Source organism: Balaenoptera musculus, chromosome 2, assembly GCF_009873245.2.
Source record: "Balaenoptera musculus isolate JJ_BM4_2016_0621 chromosome 2, mBalMus1.pri.v3, whole genome shotgun sequence".
In the NCBI taxonomy this organism is placed as follows: domain Eukaryota; kingdom Metazoa; phylum Chordata; class Mammalia; order Artiodactyla; family Balaenopteridae; genus Balaenoptera; species Balaenoptera musculus.
In genome coordinates this window covers 84,204,346-84,230,325 of record NC_045786.1, presented here as the reverse complement: position 1 = coordinate 84,230,325, position 25,980 = coordinate 84,204,346, and the positions used below count along the sequence as shown (strand labels likewise).

Below are 25,980 nucleotides of genomic sequence, written 5' to 3'. Positions count from 1 at the left end.
ATGGCTCCCTACTGCCATCTGAGAATGACTGAGCACTTGACCATTAAGAAAGTGTTCAAAATGTGCATAGGTTCAACTGAGCTCGTAACCCTGGATTGTACTTGATAGTGGTAGATCCAAAGGAGGGCCAGCCTGCCCCTTCTCATGAACGAGCCACCACGGTCACCGTATCTCGTTCACATCAGTGACCCTGGGAGAGCACCCAACCCTTCAGTAATGAGTGCCATACCTACACCCAGCAATCCCAGGACCCGCTGTGCCATAGCTGTTCTGCCACTGGGGGCTTCTAAGTGTCCCAGGTAGATCACGCAGTGATGGCCAGAGAGGGGGGTCGGACCAGACTGGTGTAAAGGGACCAAGTGGAAACCCACAGGAAGGCCCAGTGCGGCCTCTGCACATGCTCAGTAAATTTCAAAACAAGTCCTAAGTCCTTACCACTGCCTGCTGACGTCATTCCTGGCCCACTGCTGCAGAGCGCCTGATATTCCGCTGCAATAAATTAACAGATAGTAAATGATTCCCTTGTTTGCAGAACAGGTCAATCCTGCCCTTGGCTTCGCACACATCATTTCCTCCAAAGTGAGTGGAACTGAAATAAAGTGGTAACGGAAAAGGAGGCATCTCCTAGGGGAGTCACACCAGGCTCCTATTTTAAAGGCTCCGCAATCACCGTGGAAAACGACTTATAAGGATATACGTGAGTTCCAGCAATTCCTTGTACAAGCACTTTCGGAAAAGGTGTTTTTCCTATGGCTTGATTTTTTTTCACCAGGGAACACTTTACACTTACAGTGAAATGTGCCTGTTAAAATGTGGTTTCTTAACTGTTAATAAAACTCTTTCCCACCATCTTGGAAATAAATTTTTTTCTTAGTTCGAGCTATTTTTTTCAGTACAATCAAGTTCTTAACATTTTCTCATTTCTCTCTGCAAATTCTCTAGTCTCCCCTCACAAGAATAACACGGTATCTACACTTGCATTTATGTGTATTTTTAAAGTTAATATTTATCAGGATGCCAGATTCATTCTATTACATAAATCCATAGGAAATGTATTGCATAATGTTAAAACTGGATCTTACTGAAGAAATGGAGGTATATAGAATATGTTCCCAAATTTGTGATGGAATCAGATTTCTATTTCTTAAAATTGATGCAATGTTTTATACACAATTCCAACAATATTTAGATAAACCTAAGAGTGAATGATGGAAATGGAGAACTAACAGGAACCACACTTAATCCAAGGAAAAGAAACTAAGTTTCCCTTAGTTGCCCATGGTTTCTGGCAACTACAGAATCTCATGGTCAAATGCAGATCATTTGTGCTTAGGTGGCAGGAGAAGTGAATATTAGGGATGGGGCTTTTTTACATAGGCCACCTGTACCTCAGTGCTGAAGCAAATAGTTCCTATACCTCCACATTCTAGAAAATTGCATTCCTGATGACAGGGGATGCAAAGGATTTATACAGATTAAAAAATGAAGGTTGACTCCTTCAGAGCCTCTGTCTTCTACCAAACATAAATTTGAGAAAAGTGGTGAAATCCCTTAATTTTTAAATCATCTTAAGAGGAGCCAAAAAGGGAACAAATGGGAAGGTGGCTGCCATTGTGTTTGAAAGCCAGGGACTGGCAGCAGAAAGAAGTACATCCGCTTTATTCTCTCACATCAGCAATTAATTAAAGCACTTGTGAAATAGCATAAGTAATAAAACAGGAAAAACAAAATCATGCCAGTTTTGCTGAAAGCAGTTTTATAATTAGCGTTAAATTAGCTGATGCTTAGCCTACATGGAAGCAAATTATTGTCATTATTCTTTTCCATTTGGGCAGGATCTGGTACTAGACTCTGTAGTGAATTCAGATCCGCATGGGTTTGAATGCTGATGACAGTGCTTATTGCTGAGGGTCTTGAGAGCAAGCCCTTTCCCTCTTCTAGTTCCCTCTTACATAAAGTGTAGAAAATGATACCCAACTCACATGGTAGTGCTGTAGATTTACTGAGAGAACATGTAAAGTGCTCAGCACAACTCAAGCACTTAATAAATGGTAGGTGCTGCTGAGCTAACTCAGTGTTGTGCCATGGAGACAGTGGAATGAGGACAGAAGAGAAAATTCCTAATCATTACTCTTCTGTGGCTTTAACTGACCGATTTCTACAAGGAGTAAATGCTCAGCAGCCAGTGAGATGTAGCTACACATATAGTTTATTTGACTTCCAGAGCACAAAGATGAGCTTTAGATGTTAAGTGGTTAGAATTTCTCATTAAATTGACTAAAGATATTCCTTCTGGATATTTCCAGTCCCCTTTAAAATCCCTCCTCTCTCCTGAAATAAGGGACATCCTACATTTCAATCCTTCATGATTTGGCATTTTCATCTATCAAAGAGGTGGAGAAACCAAACGGGATGGAACCATTTCCACATGTGGACCACTTTTGTGTAAATTGATTCAAATATAAAACAGAAGGTAGTGGAACTGAGCTTCAAATGTAACTCTCTTTAAGCTTTACCACTTAAAGAAATTTGGTTTCTTTGGGTCATCTTTTATATTTCATTTTCCTATGGAGCATAAGAATTCTTTGGAGATGTAATTGGTCCAGAGGAAAATGTAAAAACAAAAACCTATATGCACCAAGGATCCTGGATTCTAAGCTTTGGCTATTCTACTCATTCAAGACATGGACAAATCACCTATATCCTTGTACCAGTTTTTAGGATACCCATCTATCTTGTAAATTCAAAGTATGCGAGGAAAGTACTTTGAAAAATTAAAGTAACAAACTTTACTTTAAAAGGATGATATTAATAATATACAACTGTAAAGTTGCATGGAAGTATCTTTTTAGATAGAATTATATTTGTATACTATATAATCGAAGTATTATTGCAAACATGTATTTAATTGTTAGTAATCATATATAAAATGACGGGGTGAAACAGTCATCCGGAATAAAGCTTTCTTTCTTTAACTGGCATTCCCCCATTTTAAAGACTTTTAAAGTCTTCCACTTAACTTTCTCTAACTTCTCATAATACGTTTTAATTTCTGTCTGATTTCAAATATTATCATTTTCAAAATGGCAAATGTTTAAAAATTGTGAGTTCGTCTTTAATTGATAGTATCTAGGCCAGAAATGAACTAACTGAATCTTAGATGCAAACCAACCAATCAGAGCTACATGTTTTCAATATTAGGACTTATTCTATTTTAGGACATTAGAAGTCAGCTGCCAAGCTACCTTAAAATTACGTTCAAATGTTGACAGTCTGTTGCTTTCATTTCAATAAACTATTTTTGCCTTACAAACAGAAATAATTTACAACTGGAGAGGATCTTCTGGATTACCTAAGGCAATTCATTTTGTAGATGAAAAAAACGAAGATCCCTTTTCCATATTATTCTACTTTATAATTGTTTACTAATGTAAGCCATCTCAAATCCTTTTGAAATTAGGTGAGAAAAATTCCTAAATAAACAAAAATCCACAAAAAACCGAACCTCCAATTAACTAATTTGTCTGCCTGTGGCTGGGGAGCAGGATTCTGACTCACTGACCAGTTTTCTTTTCGCTATGCCATGTCACTCCAATTGAGAAAAACACTTTTTCCCTAGAGTTGAATAAAATCATTTAGGAAAAGCACACCTAAACCAGCATGAAGGACTTGAACAAAATTCACAAATGGCCTTTTGGAAAAAAAAGCTGGAAACATTCAGGTAATCTGAAAATTATTTACTTTTACACTCTGTAGAATTCTGCTTTTATAATAGTTCCTACAAAATGTAAACACTGTGAAGCTACTTTAGAAAACAAGGCAAGTTGCACATACCCTAAGGAGCAGGACTATTACTGAGGTGGAGGAGTTCAGATGGGAGGCATGAATGTGCTGCCTAATCCAAGTGATGGCTGGGCCTGTGAGGAACGTCTGAGCACAGGCTGAGCAGCCCCTGCCAAGACCCCAGCAAGGTACATGATGCACCTGGAGAGCAGATTCAATCTTTCCCCGTGACTTCCAAAAATGCAAAGACTGCAGATGGTGGCGGAAGGCTGGGAGTACTAGGGCATCCCCATGACACCACATACGTACCTGAATTCTGTGAAGGACACGGTTGGCAAGGTTCCCCAAAAGCATACTCGGTGCTGGCACAACAGCACTCAGATTTGGTAACAGCACCAAACAAGGGTTTGACACACTGGCCTCTCTTGTATCCACCGTAGCATGTGCTCCGCATGTGTGTGTCTACACAGGAAGAAGCATCTGTCATCATACTATCGCTTCAAACAGATGGGAACCCCCCAGGTCAAAGTTGAAGCTGGTTTTATTTAGCCATTGTCCCTGTTCTAACTCACAGAGAATGCCTCTGGTATTAGGTCCCAATGGAAAACAAAACGAAACAAATCATTCTGCATTCAGCTTCCAAGCACTGGAAACTAATTACTAGACTCTTTCAGTTCTCTAGGGACTATTATGGTTTACCCAACTGTGAGGTCCTTAAGGGCTAGGGTTATACCTCACTCATGTTTTTCTTCCCCAGGAGTGTACAGAGAAGGCACTTAATAAATGTTGAATGAATGATGGATGACCATTCAATCTCACCTTATGATAAATAAGATCTTTATTAGAAATACAGACCACCTCAAAATGAACATGCAATTATTGAATATCTGAATTAGATGTACTTTCAAAAAGGAGGATGTTTAATCTGTAAAAGTTTCATTTATACAAATCTGCAGATATTGGTCTAACTAAGCAGTATCATCTTTACCACCAGGAGGGGATTTCCAGCTATGTCCAATCCTCTCCCAATTCAAAGGGCCTACCGACTACCTTTCTTAAAAATAATTTGGAAAAACTTTGTATCTATTTATCAACAAATCTCAAACTTCTTATAAAGCCACATAAAACTATTATCATATAAGTTTCTTACTTATCCATATCCTCCTTTGCATTCTATACCTCCCTTGGGACATTTAATTCCCTAGATGAAAATAAAATGTTCACCTTGAGATAATGGGCATATACAGGTCAATTTCAAAGACCATTATCAACAAAGGAGGGTTGGAGAAAATTGAGGACAGCTAGGTGATTAGGAAAGACAAGGGAGAAGGAGAGGTGGGGATTCCCTTGGTTTGCATTTATCTCAGCTCATCTTTCTATCCCTTAAACTAATATCCATGTCATACAAGAAAAGAACTGACCCTGTTGGTTTGTTGCCCCACAAATATTAATTGTATCATATCTGCTACAGTCAAGTGCATTTATTATTGGCGGATTTTATTGACTGACAGAGGGTGGATCTCTATCGTACATCTAGTTATGGCTTCAACCTTACCAACACACACACGTCCATCCAGACCCACGGCCAGTCCAGGAAAGCATTCACATCGGTAGGAGCCATCAGTGTTGACACAGCGCCCATTCATGCAGATCCCAGGTGTTTCACACTCGTTAATATCTGTGGTGGGGAAAAGCACTTATTAAAAATAAAGCGACTTCACACAACATTGTAAAGAAATTATACTCCAATAAAGATGTTAAAAAAAAAAGAGAGAAAAAAAATAAATAAATAAAGTGACTTTATCTAAAGCCATAACATATTTACAGTTCTAAGACTTGAAAATGGGGAAGATTTACAATAATATGCAGCGTCAACAATAAAAGCTCAGTGAGATGCATTTCATTTTCCTTTGAGAGAACAGGAACAAAAATTGAGAGAGATAAACTGTCTGAGTTTATTTCTTTTCCATAGAAAGCTATTTCAATAACATTCTCCTGAGATTTTTTTTTTTTTTTTTTATCCAAAGTAAGAATCACAAAGGCAAAAACAGAATTGGAAGAAGAAGGAAAGTGACAGCTAAAAGACAAAGGGTCTTGTGTAATGTTTCACATGGCAGTTTTTCCAGGACTGTCAGAAATCTAGCTTGATAATAAACTACATCTTTGGCCTGGGCAGGAAGCTTCTCCTCTTGGCATCCAACACCCAGACTGGTGTCCATTCCAGTATCACTCACGCCTTAACTCTCTGGGAAAATTAGAATGGCATGAGGAGACAACAGAACTAAAGCCTGGATGGAACACCGTAAAAAAGGAACAGAAAATGAATATAGATGATTTTGATGACGATTCCTAGCCAACAACAGCACTGTAATCAATTGGAACCCAGCAAAGAAAAATCTCTCTTAAGCATTACAAATATTTTATAGTATCGTATGTGTATCCTTAGGGAGGTCTGGTAAAAGATTTTATTGGGCACATACTAATAATAGCAGATATTTTTCCCCCTGAACATGGTACCAAACATGTTCTATTTCCAACATGGAAATAGAAATGGTACCAAAACTGTGTTTTGGAAAACATATAACACTTAGAAACAAGTCGTTTTATTACAACTCCTTTTATAATATACAACTGGTGTAGGTGAATATTTCCTTTCTTCTGACCTTAAAAAGGCAAATTGAGACTGAAACACCTCTGCGTTGTTCATAGCTTGTGTTATTTGGCACAAAATATATTCAGATGGTCCAAGATTCCGTGTACAGATTGTATTTTAAAACAGCAGTTATATTTAAATACGTGAACTCAAACTGGTTCAGTTATTCAGGTCACCTTTTTGTTCAAATTGAGATCTACAGTGAAACAGTGGTGACTACAGCCTGAAACGTAATCCAAAGGTTTTTTACTGGGGACAGAGATGGAACGTAGATCCAGAGGGCCTTGTTCAAAGTGAGTGGCCTCCACCTTCAGAGAGTGATCATGGAGACCAGGCTGTTCATCAGATTAGTTAACTGTAGCGATTTAGCATTGTTCATTCAGCTTTGAACAGTCACATCTTTGTGGGATCAGAACCAAATGCTCAAGGGCTTCCCTGGTGGCGCAGTGGTTAAGAATCTGCCTGCCAATGCAGGGGACGTGGGTTTGAGCCCTGGTCTGGGAAGATCCCACATGCCGCGGAGCAACTGGGCCCGTGAGCCACAACTACTGAGCCTGCGTGTCTGGAGCCTGTGCTCCGCAACGGGAGAGGCCGCGATAGTGAGAGGCCCACGCACCGCGATGAAGAGCGGCCTCCGCTCGCCACAACTGGAGAGAGCCCTCGCACAGAAACGAAGACCCAACACAGCCATAAATAAATAAATAAATAAATAAAAATAAATTTAAAAAAAGAGCCAAATGGTCAGCACTAAGAGAAAATCTTATCCCATGATATCAAGAGAAAAATGATGGAAAAGAAATTCAGCATACAAGAAATTTTTTTCTTTTTTCTTCCTTTATTCTTACTACAAGTGTGTGTATTCCACCTTCTCTATACATCAGAATAAAGATGACACAGGTAAGAATATGGAGCATTTTCCCCCTCTCTTTCTCTCTAGCTCTGATTCTTAAGCCAGAATGTTAAAAGTCAGAGCAGACTTTTAATCATCAGGCACTTTCAAATGACTGGAGCAATCCATTTATCAATAAGATACTAGTTCACTGATTGCAAACAGTTGCAAAACCGAGCTTCACCTATGAGGTCATAATATCTTCTGAAATAGTTACAACAGCATTATCTATTGGCCACTCTTAAGAGTCTGTGGCCTGGGTCACTGGCAGCCTATAGGTACTGAAAGTGAATCTTAGCATCCTCTGTGCATAGGTAAGAGAGAGGAGTGTATGTTCTCAGAAAAGTTCTGTTCACAAAGGGACTTTCACATTTCCTTCTGTTATTTTGTTTGGAAGCCTAGTCCCAAATATTTCGGCAATCATTCCCTTCCCCTTTCTTTTTCACTTGTACAGCACTTAATCTGCACAGTTTGGTGCTTTGTTGTATGCTGTCTTAATATTTCCATGCATTAATCTTGTCTCCCCAACTATAAGTTCCTCCCAACACATAGCTCAAAAGCACGGAAACCAATTTCCTACTTCAAATTTGAAAAACAACAACAACAACAACAACTTTCTCTTGCTGTGAAGGCAGATTTCCACGATATTAAGAGCTATTGATGTGAAGGTCATAGAGAATGTAGGTAAACAACCAAGGGCTGGAAGCTCTTTTAAGCCTAGAGAAAATACACATCATGCTGAAGACTTAATACAAGGGCACCCAGAGAAGAGGCACCATAGGACTTTTTCTTGCCTTCTCCATCTTGAATAGCCTGATGCTCTCTCTACCTTCTACATCTGAAACTATGGTTTTGAGTGTCTATTTTAGCAGATTCCCTGGATCTATTTTGAGTATGAGATTCCTTGAGAAGTCTGGTTGCAGCTCAGATCTTGGACTCAAGGGCAATAATTACTCATCCTTGACTGCATTAGGCAGAGACACTAAGCACAAATTTAACTTCTTCTCCTGATAACTCCAGTTATCTCCTGATAACTCTTCTCAGGACCCCAATTTTCAACAGCACAAATAAAAATCTTCATTTTGCTTCACTACTTGGAGCAATAAGATTACTTCAAAACTTACAAAGCTAAATAATGGCTCCCGGTTCCTTTATTTCTTCTGCTTAATCCTGTTTCCCTTTTTTTGCTTCTGTGACTTGATAAAGCTTAAATAAATTCTGTTTCTTAAGGTATCTGGAGGAAATTATGAATAAGAGATCACCGCAGTAAGAGTCTACAATATTTTGTCCAGGTGAAGATGTAAGAGGTGGCAAATGACAGCCATTAAGAAGCCAACTGTCATTATTCCTCAACTGTAAGGAAGAGGCAGAACTCAGCTTATCTAAAAAGATGCTCACAGCTGTTGGTAGTCCAAATGGTAGTTCCGCTTCCCATTCATTTGCTATGAAGCCTACCAGGCTCCTTTGAGAAGACACCAAACACCCTTTCTGAAGTAAGAACAGCCTTCTGGGCATAAATCGTAGCTCTCTGGATGGCCGGACTTAAGAAGGAGTTCCAGTCAGGTTTCTTAATCCAGATTTAGGGGTACTTTAAATAGGGAGAATCAATGAGGAAAGGTGGTAGCTCTAAGCAATGTAGAGAGGAGAAAAAAAACGGGTGAAGAATATGATTTAGAGTTTTATAGCACAAACCTTTACAATAACGCCCATCTGATGCCAGCTGAAATCCAGGTTTGCAAATACATTTAAAACTGCCATCTTCATTGATACACATTCCATTAAGGCACATATTCCTTATGCTGCATTCATCCATATCTGAAAAATACAAAAGATATATTTTCTTATGGCCAGATGAGTAAGCTTACAAAGGAAGCCAATCTGGATCAATATAATTCTGTTTCGTCACATTTCTTTACTTTTTGTTATTATTGTCTAAGGTTAATTTTCATCCAAATTATAGCTTACAAAGAGAAGAGTGGCCATATGAAATATGTATCTCAAGTTCTCAATTTTTGACATGTGCATGCAAACTATAGGGCTAAATTTATTTTAGGACATGTGTGTATCTATAGACATATATATACTTACACAAGCATATACGTATATATGTAATATATATATATATGCATGTATATGTGTATATATATATACACATGTATATGTATTAGACTCATATAATATATATCTATGAAATTTCATATAAATATATATTTTCATCTAAATATATATATGAAATTTAACTCAATAAAAGCTACCAAGGCTCTTTTTAGGAACAGCAGTTTACAAACTGAAAGGTGTGTTAACAGCCTGATGGTTATGTTTACAGATCCACATTACTTCTAATATACTGAAAATAAAAACAAAATCGAAACTAAGAATGATGAAATGTGAAATGTATTGAGGCTACTTCTTGATTCTTTAAAAAGTAGAAACCAGAGAACTGCTTGTAGTTTGAAGCAATTTTAAATAGGGGTAGGAAAAATGTATTTTTAAAATGCAAGAGTTGACTATAAAGTATAGCCATGACAGCTAACCTTTAGGATCCCTTGAGTATACAGATATTTCTTTCAATTCATCAGTATGCTATTTTATTTAATATTACAGCTGTCTTAGGAGGCACTTGCTCTTCTAGACACAGTGTGTTTTCACTTACAGGCTTTAGTCAGACCGAAGTAATTTATGATTTTTCTTTTTTAAACAAGACTCTATCCCAACTGAGAATTTTGGCATTAAGTCTTTGAATTGAATCACTGAGATAATATTCTGCCAAAAATGTTTCTAAGAACAATTTTGAAATTCCTTTAATGTATGAATAGATTCTTGGGATCTTTCCCGAAGACATTGGGAAAGATGATAAGGAGCATTCTTCATTTTTTGCTAAAGGTCTAAGAAGTGGAAACTCATCAATAATTGTCACATTTTCAATTTAGGGGAAAAAAGGCCGGGGAAAAGACAAAATGAAACAGCCCAATTCAAAGAGAGGTGATTAATTCAAGAGGCAATATAAAGGGCTGACTCTCGTCAACATTTCTCTCAAATTTTACATGTTCAGATACTCATTAGTAATATTTCATTACTACATAGACACTTTAAACAAAAGGATTATAAGTGACTGAAGAATATACGAGATTAGGTGTGTCCTATTTTTTTTAATGTACAAATTCTGATTGTATAAAATTTGGAAGTAATGATTTATGCTACAAAAGTTTCATCACCAGGAATATTTAAATAGTAAGCTCTGCTCCTATACTTACAATGTTATTTGACTCACACAAATGTGAATTAAAGGAACTAATACTGTTGAAAGTTAGGCATCCTCCCAGATAACAATAGGTGAATATATATTTGATACTTTGACCTTTCACTCAATGTTTGACTTGGTCTTGTTAAAGGCTTTTGATACTGAAACTGCAATGGAATAGGGGAATGACATGATTATACTGTAATTATTATTACACTATATTACCTTCACAGTTCTTCCCATCACGCGTAACATGAAATCCTGCGTTACACACACAATGGAAACTGCCATCTGTGTTGATGCAACGTCCGTTATTGCAGATACGGCCATTCTGTAAACATTCATCAATGTCTAAAATCGAAGTCAAAAAGGAAGAAATCGCTTTATTTAGGGGATTTTAAGTTATTTTATTTCTTCCTCTCACCGTCTCTAAACTCATGATCTTAGTCTTGGGTTTTGGTTACTAAATAATATTCTTCAACATAAACTCAGTATTAAATAATATAAAATTTAGGGTTACTAATAAAAGTTTGAAAGACATATGAAAGAAAAAAATGCCAACATAATAGCATTCAATTTAACTTTACTTTCTAATAAGACTCCCTAAATCTCAGTTCTGTAAACAAAATAGGTTCTTTTTCACCATTTTCCTAGGTAATTCAATGAGCCAGTATATATCATTATTTACAATGAACTTTGGCTGGTGTCTTTTAAGACATGATCAAAAAGGCAGATCTGATGTTAGCTGTATCAGAACAGTTAAACAGAAATGACATTAAAAAAAAAAAAACAATTTAGAAACCTAATTCCATCTGAAAACCGTCAATCATTTGACTCTGAAATGTCTACCTTCCTTATGGCAGCTCTGGTCCAAATACAGTTTTATTTGTTTATATATTCTTAGTCTCTTTTATAACTTTATGAGTATTCTATCTACCAAACAAAATATTGGTACTATGGGGACATTTCCCCTTTTTTCTTTCATGTTTAGTATTATATGCCAAAGTAGACAACAGAGCATGATATGGAAGTGTTAAAAATGACAATAGCTCAAATAACCTGCATCTGATCTCTCATTTAAAGATTAGTAATTCACCTAAAGTGGGCAATGAGTTACCCTGGATTATCTATTCCCCTCAGTTTCTAGGCTACATGCCTGGATGAACATCAGAAAGGATGAACACAAACCATCTTGTCTACAGAGCATACAACCTTTGCCAGGGCTTATTCCCCAGGAGATAGAGGCCAGGGCACTGAGCGGAGTTGGATGGGAGCAGACCCACCCATGCAGAGTTGAGGCCATGTGCCTGGGTATAAGGGCCCTAAACATCCTTTGGACGACAAGAATGTGCATTCATGGCATACTGGTTATTCTGTCTACCCTGTGTCTGCACGGTGTCTTGTGGTTGACCCTCAGACGCACTTTCTTTCTGGGCAGATCCAGCAGTGGTTTCCACACGAGTCATTGGACTAGCTGAGGCAGTCTGGGCTTTTCTTCTGTCTGATCTTTGTGCCAACAACCTACAATCTTTTTCTCTCTCATTTATTTCTTAATCCTTACTAAAATCTGACCTGCTCCACACTCCAAAAAATAGTAAAAGCCACATATTCTTCAGCAGACTTTTTTTTTTTTAAGATTTTATAATCTACTTTTTTTGTTTTTTTTTAGGATTCTATAATCTATGGAGGCCCAAGGATAAAATAAACAGGATAAAGAGTTCAGCTTTTTCTCTCCTCACTAATGTGAAAATGCCATCGGGCTCCTGCTGCCTTACAAAAATAAATGAAAAGCTTGTCATTCAAAGTCTCTACCGTGTTTCTGTATGTTTCTTCTGTCCCCTCTGTTCAGTTCCTCGTGTCCTTCTCAGCTAAGTATACAGCCTTTCTGACCATTCTGTGGCAACTTTCATCTACCCCCAAATGTGATCGCGTTACCAACTTCTTGTGCTTGGGCTAAACTTAGCACTAGCTCTTAAAGAAGACAGTGCTTGAGGCTTTTAGGTAATCTTCAGTCTCTAATAAACTAAGTCTCAGAGTGATGACAATAACATGCATCTACACTGATTGGCCCTTGCCCCAGCTGAATGCTCTCAAGAATGTCTCCTATTTGCTTATTTAGTAGTGCTGTCTTCTGAAACACTGGTTTCGGTTTATCTTCCACGATTGCAAAATGCCTCGTATACTGTTTGTACGTGCTGATTATTTAAAACAATAGTTATAAAGAAGGTTCTAAACTCAGTTAAAAATTCAAACTATATTTGTAATTCAGTAAGTAGGCCATTAATAGAAATATTAACAGATTGAAATGCTGTGCTCCAGGTTTTTCTGCTCAAAATTGCCATTTATAAGCAGAATACTAAAATACACTGATGGCAAGAAATCCCTAAGTCAGAACTAAATTCAAAGATTTTGAAAACAGTCACTAATAAAAAATAAAAACATCTGTATGCCTTCAACTAATATGAAGAACTTTTGCTAAAAGAGGCAAATAAAATTAACTCATTAATGGCTGACAAATTTTTAAAGTGATACAAACCTCCCTATCTTTCCTTGTATTTAATTTTAACAGAGTTCTGTTGCTTTTATCTGGCTTTACTGATCAATGATAACAGATCATTCTGCACCCAACTTATAGAGATATAGATATATATAGATATAGTCCCCTAAGGGACTATATCTGTATAGATATAGTCCCCTGAGGTGGGGCGCATATCTTAATTATTTCTATCTCAGAAACTCAGTACATCAAAGTCATCCAATAAGAGGTATATTGGGTGGCTTAATAAGTCAATTAATAAACAAATCTGAAGGGAAATTTTTGTGAGGCAACTTTATAGCAGTGCTTCTCAAACTTTAACATGCGTAAGGGTCCCTGGAAGATCTTGTTAAAATGCTGATTTTGATTCAGCAGGTCTCAAGTGGGGCCTGAGATGCTGCATTTCTAACTGGCTGCCGCTGACTACACGAAATAAGCAGCAAGAACTTACAGGCACTTCTTATCCTTCAGGCCTTTCCATGAAGCAATTAATTGCGTAAAATTTCACCTGAAACTTTTCTCAGTTTCTGTGTCAACAAAGGACAACCCCATTCCCTAGCTCTCGGATTAAAAGTTAAGACAATATAGTGATGAGGCAAAAAAAAAAAAAAAAAAAGGAAGTGAAAAAAAGATATTCCCACAGGAACCAGAAACATCTTTTAAAATAACTTGAATGTTTGCCAGATTTTATGATGCTATCCTTCAGAGTAACCATTTCTGGAATTAAGTGCAAAAAAGCAATGGGAGCGTATTAGCCTCTCCTGGCAAGGGTTATTCAGACTCTATGGAATTCCTTCAAAGCCAACTCCTTACCTAGCATACATGTCCGACGTGCCAAGCTAGGACCATACGTACCTCGGCACTCTGTCCGGGTGAGTGTGCTCTGATAGCCAGGTCGGCACTGACAGGTGTAGGAGCCCTGGGTATTAATACACTCGCCACCAGCACAAGGGTTTTTCTCACATTCATCAACATCTGCAAAACACAGTATATCTTAGTAAGACATTAGATCGCAGTAACTCCTAACTCTAAGACCATTTTACTGGTTTCCTTTACATGCTAAAACACTTTCCTTTTAAGAAATAAATAGCATAATGAAAAGATCTTTTTTCTTTCCACTACAATAACGGTGTCACCAGCCACTTTAACTGGTTGAGCAGTTAGAATGTATTATTTTCCTGTGTCATTTTTCAGAGAAAAATGCCAAATACGTAGCAACTCAACACTCCAAGCCAATAAACATTTTCTCTTCCTTGGGTCTGACATAAGGGAATCAAACAGACAAATATTTCAGAAGTGGCTTCTGGACAGAATTCTGAGTGTCTCTTGAAGCTCAATTTTTCAATGAAAAGAAGGCCTAACCATATCTAAGCATTCCTTTCTGAGTTCCACTAAGAATATTACAACAAACCTTGAAGCTGTTGTTGTTTAAAGGGCAATTCTCACCTACCATCAAGGCTGCTACCACCTCCACCCCGCCCCTAGACAGGCTCCCACTAGTTTTACACTCATTTAGAGCTATCAGTATACTTACCGGTAAACTGGTTTTTATTCCTCTGTTTGTGAAGATGAGGAAGCTAAAGCTTATGGAAGGTAACCCACTTGTCCGAAGTCACATGCTTCTTGTGGCAGATGCAAGTCTGATCTCACAACCCTGAGCTAGACGTTCCCTTTGCCTTTCCTACCCAGCTCTGGATGACCTCTCAGGATTGAAGGACTCTCTCCTAACATGCTACTCGAAGGGGCTTTCATATCACCAGGAAACTATATAGCATGAGAAACCAAGAACTACTTATTTCTGCCTGATTCATAATTGGAATTGGGATTTATAATAGACCTAAGAGAGCAGTTTATTTTTTAAAAATTAGATGGCAACTGGGTGTTCTTATCCAATCCAACAAATTATCCTTGTGTTACATTTCCTTCCTTCACTAGCTTAACTGCCTTATCAACAACTTAAAGTTCCTTGCTTCAGTTCCTTGCTAACTAGAGATAGTTGGTAAGTTATCCATTCAAATTAGTAAACCATGCAAAGTTTCATAATTTGGGGATACTTCTAATGCTTTATTTTAATGGTCAGGCTTCGATAGGATGGCTTAAGTTAGAGTTACCAGCAATGCCTTGAATGTGTTTTACAATGAAAGTTAAAAGTCACTGTAATAGGCATAATAATGCCCCCCCCCAATATGTTCATGTCCTAACCCCCAGAACCTGCGAATATGCTACATGGCAAGGGGAATTAAGTTGCTAATCAGCGGAATCCATCCCTCCTGGATTATATACAGATGGGCCCAATGTAATCACAAAGATCCTTAAACGTGTTAGAAGGAATGCAAAGAGAGAACCAGAGAGTTAGAGATTTGAAGATGCTACACTGCTGACTCTGAAGATGAAGAAACAGGCCCTCAGCCAAGGAATACAGACGGCTTCTAGATGCCGGAAAAGGCAAAGAAATGGATTCTCTCCAAGAGCCTCGGAAAGGAACACAGCCCTGCCGACACCTTGATTTTAGCCCAGAAAGACCTGTGTCGGACTTCTAACCCATAGAAACATAAGATAATAAATCTGTGCTGTTTTAAGCCACTAAGTTTGAGACAATTTGTTATAGCAGCCATAGAAAACCTATACAGTCATGGAACAGCAATGCAGTAGCCTCTTGGTGCCAAGCTAGTGGTCTATCACGTACCAATGCACTCCCCACGGAGGTCCAGCTGGAATCCTTTGTTGCACTCACACCGGTAGCTCCCAGGAGTCGGGATGCAGCGTCCATTTTGACAGAGATAGCGAAACAGCTGGCAGTAATCAGTGACGTTGACTGGCAGCACCCCTGAAGGAATAACATGAAACCCCATTAAAGTTATGTCTAACTAGGGCATCTTCCACCAGCACTGAATCCAGTAATAACGGGCACGATGCTGAATCGCAAAGGAAGGAGGACACTCTGGGCAAAGGTCGCCTGGCATCAACAGAGCATGTTTCCATTCTCGCCTACAGAGGGCACGTGTGCACCGTGGCGCATGCTGCCAGGTACCGCGGCCTCGCTGTAGCCTTCTCCTCTGCCCGCTTCTCCCCACCCCTCCCTCCGCCTCACTCTCAGGCCTCGAGCGTAGGGAAACAACAAAGGCAGCGAGTTACTGGTATTTAACTATTTGCAAAACTGCTTTGCATGATATATAACCCAAAGAGTCATCTTATGCCTCCTCTATGGATTGATCCTGTGAATCAGATTTAAATTTCTCCCACAACGTCAATAGCAAAAGGACATTAATCTCTGGAGAATATGAAACTGCCCATTTTCCTTTATGCAACAGGCCAGCTGAGAAACTTATATACTACACTCTGTAAATGAAATATTTGAGGATTGGTTAAACTTACTTAATGACTTAAACAGCATAAACAACAACAAAAAAGTTAACCTGGGGCTTCCCTGGTGGCGCAGTGGTTGAGAGTCTGCCTGCCAATGCAGGGGACGCGGGTTCGGGCCCTGGTCTGGGAGGATCCCACATGCCGCGGAGCAATTGGGCCCGTGAGCCACAACTACTGAGCCTGCGCGTCTGGAGCCTGTGCTCCGCAACAAGAGAGGCCGCGATAGTGAGAGGCCCGCGCACCGCGATGAAGAGTGGCCCCCGCTTGCCGCAGCTAGAGAAAGCCCTCGCACAGAGACGAAGACCCAACACAGCCAAAAATAAAAATAAATTAAAAAAAATAAAAAGAGTGGAAGCAAAGATCTTAGATTTAAAAAAAAAAAAGAAAAGTTAACCTGATTAATGCAAGAACCGTAATTAGATGACTTTTGAGCTCTTACTTGGTGGTTCCCGAGATGGATATGGATACTCCACTGGCGGTCGAGGGACTGTAATTTGAGGTCCAGGAGGAAAGCCAGGAGGAACAGCGTGAACTGGAGGAATGGGGCCAAGGGGTGGGGAAGGATATCCTGGCCTCTCGGGAATTACAATAGGGACAGAGCACAGCTTGTTGAAATCCTCTGGAAAAAAAAACACAAAACACAACACAACAGCTGAGCGGTAGCATATGCCATAGGCCCATGGAAGTCATCCTTATTTTGTAAAGAAATTTTGAATAAAATTGATCATCAAACCACGTAGGTCAATTGGAGAAAAGGAAAAAAGCCAACTGACTTGGCTATTTTCCCAAGCCAGCATTCCTAAAACCTACAGCAGCAACCAGACTGGAACAATAACTCAAAACTGGAAACAAACTCCCCAGAGTGTGTACCACATGTCCCTCCTAAAACCTAGGAAGTCTTTACCTATGTCAAAATTCACCTCAAGGAAGAATAGAATAAAATGCCATGATCTCCACCCAGTCTTTCCACCTGTGGATCCCACAGGACTCTAAACAGCACACTTTTTAGTGCTTGGATTTTATTTTACATGCCTTGGGAAGTCACTGGTAGTCTTCTGCAGGGGTGGGACATGATCAGATGAACATTTTCAGAAGATCATTCTCACTGGCATTTGGAGACTGTACTGGAGGGAGGTAAGACTGCCACAGAAGACCAAGGGCAAGACAAGGATGGCTGGACAAGGGAGCCAGTGATGGAACTGGACAGAAGTAAACACATTTGAAGATTATTTTCGAGATGAATGGGCTATGTTTGGGGAAGGAGTAAATGTCAGAGCTGAGGGAATAGGAAATCAAGAATGACTTCTAGTTTTCCAGTTGAGCAACAGGGTAGACATTGGTGCCGTTTGCTGAGATGGGAAACACTGTGATGGGAGCAGGTTTGGTGGGTAAAAGCTCTACGTTGAGCATATGAATTTTGAGATATCAGACATCCACATGGAGATGTCACAAAGCAGTTTTAAAAGAGAGTTTGGGGCTTCCCTGGTGGCGCAGTGGTTGAGAGTCTGCCTGCCAATGCAGGGGACACGGGTTCGATCCCTGGTCTGGGAAGATCCCACATGCTGCAGAGCAACTGAGCCCGTGAGCCACAATTACTGAGCCTGCGCGTCTGGAGCCTGTGCTCCGCAACAAGAGAGGCCGCGATAGTGAGAGGCCCATGCACCACGATGAAGAGTGGCTCCCGCTTGCCACAACTAGAGAAAGCCCTTGCACAGAAACGAAGACCCAACACAGCCAAAAATAAATAAATAAATAAATAAATAAATAAATAAATAAATAAAATGGGAGGAGTCATTGTATGCATTTCATAGAGTTATAAAAAAAAAAGAGAGAGTTTGAAGCCTAGAGAAGAAGTCAGGGCTGCTGCTAAGTTTTGGGGTTATCAGTAGATAGGCGTCATTTAAAGCCATGGGGACGGATGAGCTCACATAAGGAAGGTGTGGAAAGTGAAGAGATGGGAGTAAGGAGACAGAGCCCTGAGGAACACCTATTTGTAAAAGACAACAAAGTGACAAAGAAGAAGCAGCCCATGGGGCAGAAGGAATACCAGGGGCTGGTGAGTCTGGTGTTAATGCTGCAGAATGATCCCCCAAACTAGTACACTCTGACTTAGTCAACTGTTTTCCCTATAATTGCCCATACAGACTGACTCCTACTTTTCACAATACCAGTTCTTTATTAGAATAAATCATGTTTAGATTTGTGACATATTTCAGGGGAGGGAGGCTTCCAAACAGGTCTTTTTAAGCAGTATTCAGGTGTCGAGAAATGTATTTACTTAACCACTCATTTTCATGTTTCCTACAAATAGCCATATTTTGTCATAGTTCCCTTCTATAAGTAAACTATATCATTTTTTAAATTTCTTTTTTCCCTCTTTCCAGAATGTTGATTATTTTATTACCTCTGTCACACAGGGATTCTCCCATAGGTACTTTCTATACTAGCTTCATCCATTAATAGAAATTAGGCTAGTATTTTTATTTTCCTTGTGGACTAGAATCTGGCTTATTCTATGACACAGTGATATGTCGTACTGAAATGTATTCATATTTCAACCTCCTGGGACATTCTGTCCATTTACATTTGGCTAAACATACCTAGCTACCATGTACCTTGTTGTTTTTTTCTGGTCCATTACTAAAACTTTTTCAATCATATTTGACATTTCCAACTCAGGTTAAGTTTATGTTTTCAGAGAATTCTACTACTGCATTGTTTATCTGGAATTTCAACCCACAAAGATTCTGTAGTACTTGACTGTATTTGGAAAGGATTTATATATTGTTTATGCTTCCCTGAATCAGGATGCTACAGTCCCTGTTGTCAAACCACAGTGATCTTCCTTATAGAATTATCACCTGGATGTGCCATACCCATCATTTCCTGGCTACCTGCTTTCTACCAACTCTCTACCACTAAGACTGTGCAGTCTCTGAAGTCAAGGATCGTGTCTAACTCATGACGAAATCCCACTCTCAGCCTCACCTGGAAAACTGCACAGAGGAGGAATTTATTAACTATGTTGGATTTAACTGAATGGCAATTGTACTTATTAGCTTCCAAGCACCAATCAACCTTTTTTTTTAGTCTTTTAGGATTTCTATAAAAGAAGTTGGATAGCTTATCAGCATTTCTGCTAACTAGGTGGGTATATTATTTTAAGCATGCCATTAAATTCATCTCAACCTCTCCATGAAAGTGTATCAGGCTGGGTTCTGTACTTTTTCCTACTTTCTTCAGCTTAATAACTTTCCGTTGAGCCCCTTTACATTCAGAATCAGCAAGCTGGGGCTGATTTTGTTCAACTGATGTCCAACTTTCCTATCTCCATTTAACCTGGAGATGATACTGATTTTTTTTTTAAAGTGAAAAGCTGACCAATCTGAAATCATCCTTCCTATGTCATCACTCTCCATAAGTTAAGAACCCAGAGCTCTGTAGTACTGGTACTGGAACATTTGAACAAATAAACACACCTACCTGCAAATTAGTTTGCTCTATCCATCTGCTCTGCTCTGGGCCTGTCTCAGGGTTGTGCATCTTTCAGTGGTACCCTTTGGGAGAGCAGCTCCCCGCAAAGCTACATAGGGGAACCCGGCCTTCTGCCCCATGAGTCCCAAAGTAGGTCTTCAGCACCTAAGCCTACTCTGGTCCTCCCTCTTCTATTCAAGGTCTCAACGTAGGAAAGAATCCACATCAATGCGGCTGATTCCTAAGTTAACATATACATTTAAAAAGTGATTCTCCTGGTATCCAAGCTGTATGTCTTAGTAGAAAGTCATGTGCTTCTAAACAGTGACCGACTAAATGGTCCCCCTAGTGAACTAAGAAGGGTGCCTTATATTTTTAGGCCAGAGACAGTCAAAATATATGGCAAAATATATGACTTGTTATATGTTAAAATTTACTGAAAGATTTTCTTGCTTCTTTAATCCACACACATAATTCTCAGTCATAAATAGAAATTTAAAAATAACATCCGTGAGCAGGTCTATAACCCATGATAATGGGGCATTCATATTCTGTGAATAGCACACTCTGAAGTATTTCATTAGCTCTGCATTCATCCATCCGCATCTTGATGTTCTCCCCTAAAATTTCCTGATTTAAACATACTTTTCAGGAACCAGATTGAGAAGAAGTTACTACCCCAAGTTTTACTTAGAACTGGTGGGAAAGACGTCACCTAGTAAGTCGTACGCTCTCCGTGAATGCCTCCCATCAGCAAGTTCTCGCTAAGTACCAGAGAAGTGTTAAAAAATTAGAAGGAATAAGGCACTATAATGATGACTGAAACCCCCTAATGAGATTTATTAACTAGTAAAAAAGCTGTATATGAACACACAGAGGCACAAACCTGAGCAGATGGGATCTGTATCACAGCGACAGTACAAACCTAGAGCACTGAGCAAGAAGGCAGAACTTTCAGCAGTGGTGGTCTTGGGATGTGCAGGGATTAGGTCATATTTGAGAGGAATCTCAACCAACAAGAGGGCAAATAACAGGCAGAGGTAGCAGGGGTGGGGAGTAGGGAGTAAGGACCTGAACTGGGGAGAAGTTTGGAGAAAAAAGAATATTTGAGTTTAGAAATGCTCCGACTGGGTTCAAGGAAAGCTGGATTGCATAATTTAATTAGAAAATAAAGCTACTATAAAGAACAAGAATTAAAAGATGAACGGGGATCAGATTTGGGGACTCTAAATAGTAAAATTTTATTTTCAAGTAAAATAGTAGTAAAGTAGTAAAATTTTATTTTCAAGAAATGGAGTGACTTGGACCACTGGATATTGCCTGAGTTCATCCTGCGAAAAATTTTCTGGACACCTTTCTCTACTTTTTCCCCAGACACAATTTTTTAAAACTGAATTTCAGATGAGTTAGGCTTTGGGAAATGTTACGTGGCAGCTGTGGATTTCACAAAGACCAGTTAGGAGGCTACTGCAATAGTGCAGATGAAAGAAAATGAGCTTTAGGTGGAAATGAATATGACAGAAAAGAGAAATCGAAAAGAAAAAAAAATCAACAGGACTTGGCAACCAAGAAGAGGAGAGGGTCAAACGTTACGGAAGGAGGAAATGTGTATCCCGAATAACTCACCTGAAAGGCTCTGAGGGAGTTGAGTTTTATTCTGCTGAGCTTTAGAGGAGACAAAAGAAATACAGAGAGACAAAAGAAATGCAGGAGACTAGGAAGGAACCAGTTCTTCTGACTGGTCAGGTTGCTACCCAGTGGTAATACGCAAGCTAAGTAAGATACAGTACCTGCCAACAGTGTCATGTGTATGGACCTCTGTATTTCCCCTGTTCATTACCTGGGGAAATTTCCCTGAAGGCCATCTCTTTTATTTTCTGGAATGTCATTCGCTTACCCGGGTTGCCACTAAATCTGCAGCACGTACATTGCCCCTGGGCTCCCGGGGGGGTTGAGCAGAGATACTCTGTGGATAAATGGAAGGGCTCTTACCCGTTGCTCTGATGGGACACATTTCGGGGGCGACAGTGACCCCCGGAGACCAGCACCGGCCGACGTCACAGCAGCACTGCATCTTGGTGATGGACTGCGGCAGCTGGTTAGAACAGCGCCCGTTTGCCAGAGCCGTGTAACAGTATCCTGGGCGAACATCTGAGAGGACAAAGAAACCGCCACACACATCACTGAGATCAAAGGTAAAACGACTCTCTTTTGCCCCAGCACCTCCACGTTTCCCAGTGGGGCTCAAGCAGGATGAGGTGACACTCAGCCCTGGAAGGTAAGCTGTGAGCGCCACTCGGGAATAGCGCTCAGGCAGAAATCCCTCCATCTCACACCTTTTGCCCCTGTGAGCTGGTGCACTTGGCCCAAGTCCCACATTCCGTCCCCAAGGTGGGAACAAATGATTACAACCATATGGGTCATAGGAAAAGAGAGAAGGAGAAAATCACTGGCGGTAACGGTTAATTAGGTCTAGAGACATGTCTCTATACTGAAGGGAGACTGTGTTGTCCTTGGTTTCAAACGACCTAATTTGAGCCACTTTAGGCAAATATTGATATAAATCTATTTTAAAACAACATGAAGTCTGCACTGTAGGTTACATCTCTAAAAGACCTTTCTCATTTTTCAGTCTGAAACCGTGAGTCAGACGTGTGAGATTTGTTTTTTTTTTAAAGGAACGAGCCATTTTGCAGTCAGATCCACTGCTCCTTCATCGAAGTTTCCTTTTGCCCTGGGGCCCTAACAGATTTGATAAGGCACTAATTCTTTACAAGTTCAAAATGTACATGATTGCAAGTTCTTAGTGCTATAGGATACAATACTTCTTGAAGGAACTTTGTTTTTGTGGCAGAGCGGTATCTTCTCAAAGCAACAGGGGAAGACATTTCTATATATCACTTTTATTGGGTTACATCATGTCTGACTGTCGTGACAACACTGACACACTGAAGTACAACTCTGGGTTACCAGAAAAGAGCCCATGACAAAGGAGAAACCTAACTGCTTCATGAGCCTTTGAGGTCATGCGGTGGAATACAGGAGGTAGGCAGCCAAGTACAGAACCCCTTGATCTAACTGTCATATGTTACGGGTGTATCTCTCTTTAAGTAAAATGTATTTCTGTACAGTTCCTATAAAATAAGTTTTGAAATGTAACTAGTATTTTGAATATGCTTGTCATTTGAAGGAATATAACTGGGAAATCCTTTTGTAAGGTGAAGAATTTGTTTGTAGTCAAAAGTCTGTCCTCATGTTTCCTGTAAGTCTGCATATTAACCATCATTTGATCAGAGAGGGTCATCCCTATCACTGTTTTCATCTACATCATTCTCAAAAACACAAAGCCTTAAAATCTTGAAGGTTGCAATAAATTAATAAAATGAAATAAAATGAAAAAACCAAGGCTGACTTAGAAACATTTAAATTATTAATGTCGAGGGGGCTTCCCCTGGTGGCGCAGTGGTTGAGAGTCTGCCTGCCAATGCAGGGGACACGGGTTCGAGCCCTGGTCTGGGAGGATCCCACATGCCGCGGAGCAACTAGGCCCGTGCGCCACAACTACTGAGCCTGCGCGTCTGGAGCCTGTGCTCCTCAACAAGAGAGGCCGCGATAGCGAGAGGCCCGCGCACCGCGATGAAGAGTGGCCTCCGCTTGCTGCAACTAGAGAAAGCCCTCGCAGAGAAACGAAGACCCAACACAGCCAAAAATAAATATAAAAATAAATAAATAAACAAAATAAATAAATAAAAATGCAATAAATTATTAATGTCGAGTGAAGATGGCTACATCAAACCTAGACAAACTATAAAAGAAAATTATGGGCCAGCTTTAAAGGATATGAGATTATTTCTAAAAAGTACTTTAAACCACTAGCAAGTATAAGTGTGCTTTCCAGAAATTTTCTGTGGTCCCAGTTCCTGCACCTCTGGTCAGACTAATAGTCTCAGCAAAGAGGCAGAACAAGTTTTACTCCAGCCTGGTCCAGGGTAAATGGCTGGAGAGGGAAGCGCAGACAAAGAATGCTCTGTGGAGACATGGGTGGCACCTCCCCTGTGCAGAAGGGGGAGAAACAGAACTTCCTGCTTCCTAATTTGCTTTGCCTTAAAGACACTAATACTTCATATACCCCAGGATTAATATTGGGGCATGGAAACCAAAGGCTGTTAAGAATGGGAAGAGATGTTCAAAACTGGCTTATATCCCAGCTTCAAATGAATTTGGTGGTCAAAACCCAGTATAAACACTTGACCAAAATTTGTATGTACAATTTTCAGTGTGGGCCATCTTTCAGAGCAAAACTGGGACCCACAGCTGCCAACAGCAAGCTCTTAATGGCCTTATGTCTATTATTTTGCAAATTATCTATGATATTATTTTACTGCCCAGCTGGCTGACTTATATGATAAATCAATGGGTCGGAGACTCTTGAACAAAATGGTGAATGGTAGGACTGGAAGAATTAACCAGCCACATTTGCGTTGCTGGCAGTTCCTGATTTATAAATGGCACCTGCATATACAATAATCATTTTACAATTTTTTTTTTTTTTTTTTTTTTTTTTTGCAGGAGAGCTTTTGTTAAGAATACACACATTTACACAACTTAAAATTGTAAAGAAAACCAGTGGGAAGAGTTGTGAAAAGCAGGAACCATTCAGAGGAATTGACCCTTGGGCACGCCAGCCTGAAGTCTTCCATGTCATCAGATGGTAGTGCCAAAGGAAGTGGAAAGGAAATCATCTGGCGCTGGATCGCTTTGCATAGAGGGTAAGGGGTGGCTTTAAAGTAATCTGAAGATCTATGGGAGCTGAGGGAGAAGCATGGTAAGACTTGGAGGAGGTAAATGAAGGTTGGAGAAACCTTAGACACCTTCATCTATTTTAAATCTGCCCTGGCCAAGACATCTGGCAGAAGAGGAGTAAGAAACTTTCTTCCTTTCTCCACTTCTGAATCACTTGGCCTTACTCTCAGGACCCAGAAATCACATTACATCGAAACAAATATATGATGGATTAAATATCAATAGGTGTTTGCAGGTCATCCTAGCCTGTCAGCAGGTCTCCCCTAACCAATCACTAACATTGTTGGGGCCAACTAGGAGCTAGGAGCTGTGAGGCCCAAGCTAGGTACCAGACATCTCTAAGACTCCTGGGAATTGATGAGACAGAACACACTACTATGAAAAGACAGCCTTACACAAAGTATTATAAAGTGCCAAATGAAGATCACAAAACCAAAAATAAAATGCAATAATTCTACCAGCGCTTACGCGACAAAGGCAGTGTTAGAACTGGTGAGAGAGTCGCAGAATGCGGTAACAGAAGGTAACAGTTCGAATGTCATGGTTAAAAGAGATGTATAAGGAAGATACCACATACCACTATCTACACGTGGGGTTTCCTATTGGTTAGATTCACTAATTCCAAATAACCAACTTGCCAACAAACCTTGGGTTTGTTTAAAAGTTGGAGACTATACATATTTTCTTGCCACTGGGGATAATTTTGGGGGTCTCTGTGGTTTACCATGGCAGGAAACAGCAGCAGTAGGGAAGGCAGAAATGTCATTGGGATCACTTTATGTAAGTTGCTAATTATGGGTATCATAAAGTTCCAAGGAAGGAGGAAGAGTGCTTGCCTAGGGGTATGGCAAGAGAACGTTTACTGCATCCGATGGTCATTGGGAGGAAGCAATGGGCGGAGTCCGGACTGTAGACTCAGCCCAAGTTGGAATCCCAGCTCCCTCACTTATTAACTGCTTAAACAACTGGAGCAAATTATTTATCTAAACTTCCCAAACCTCAGCTTCTTCCCATCTACAGTACTGTTTTGAACATTAAGTCAGATAATTTCCATAAAATACCTCACACCGAGGAGGTGACCCAGGAATCTTAGTTCCCTTCTTTTGTAAAAAGTTAGCGTGGATATATTAGGTAAAAAGGAAAGAACTTTAAAAATGTCAACTTTCTGATATGTAAATGTGTTAAAAGGATTAATCATTTGAATGCTGTTTGGGGCTCTCTTTGAAGGTTAAAAA

The 25,980-nt window shown here is 39.8% G+C and overlaps 1 protein-coding gene across 1 annotated transcript in view; it reads right to left on the bottom strand.

Annotated features, from left to right (window-relative positions):
* The window catches only part of FBN1 (fibrillin 1), a 252,818-nt gene that overhangs the window by 100,823 nt on the left and 126,015 nt on the right, over nucleotides 1–25,980 (bottom strand). The window contains exons 10-18 of the mRNA XM_036841971.1: nucleotides 21,935–22,093; nucleotides 16,908–17,087; nucleotides 15,789–15,929; nucleotides 13,958–14,077; nucleotides 10,792–10,917; nucleotides 9,018–9,140; nucleotides 5,339–5,461; nucleotides 4,093–4,245; nucleotides 436–489 (exon numbers count right to left, since the gene is read on the bottom strand). Coding sequence (XP_036697866.1) covers nucleotides 436–489; nucleotides 4,093–4,245; nucleotides 5,339–5,461; nucleotides 9,018–9,140; nucleotides 10,792–10,917; nucleotides 13,958–14,077; nucleotides 15,789–15,929; nucleotides 16,908–17,087; nucleotides 21,935–22,093 — 1,179 coding nt within the window. The remainder of the gene's footprint in view (nucleotides 1–435; nucleotides 490–4,092; nucleotides 4,246–5,338; nucleotides 5,462–9,017; nucleotides 9,141–10,791; nucleotides 10,918–13,957; nucleotides 14,078–15,788; nucleotides 15,930–16,907; nucleotides 17,088–21,934; nucleotides 22,094–25,980) is intronic.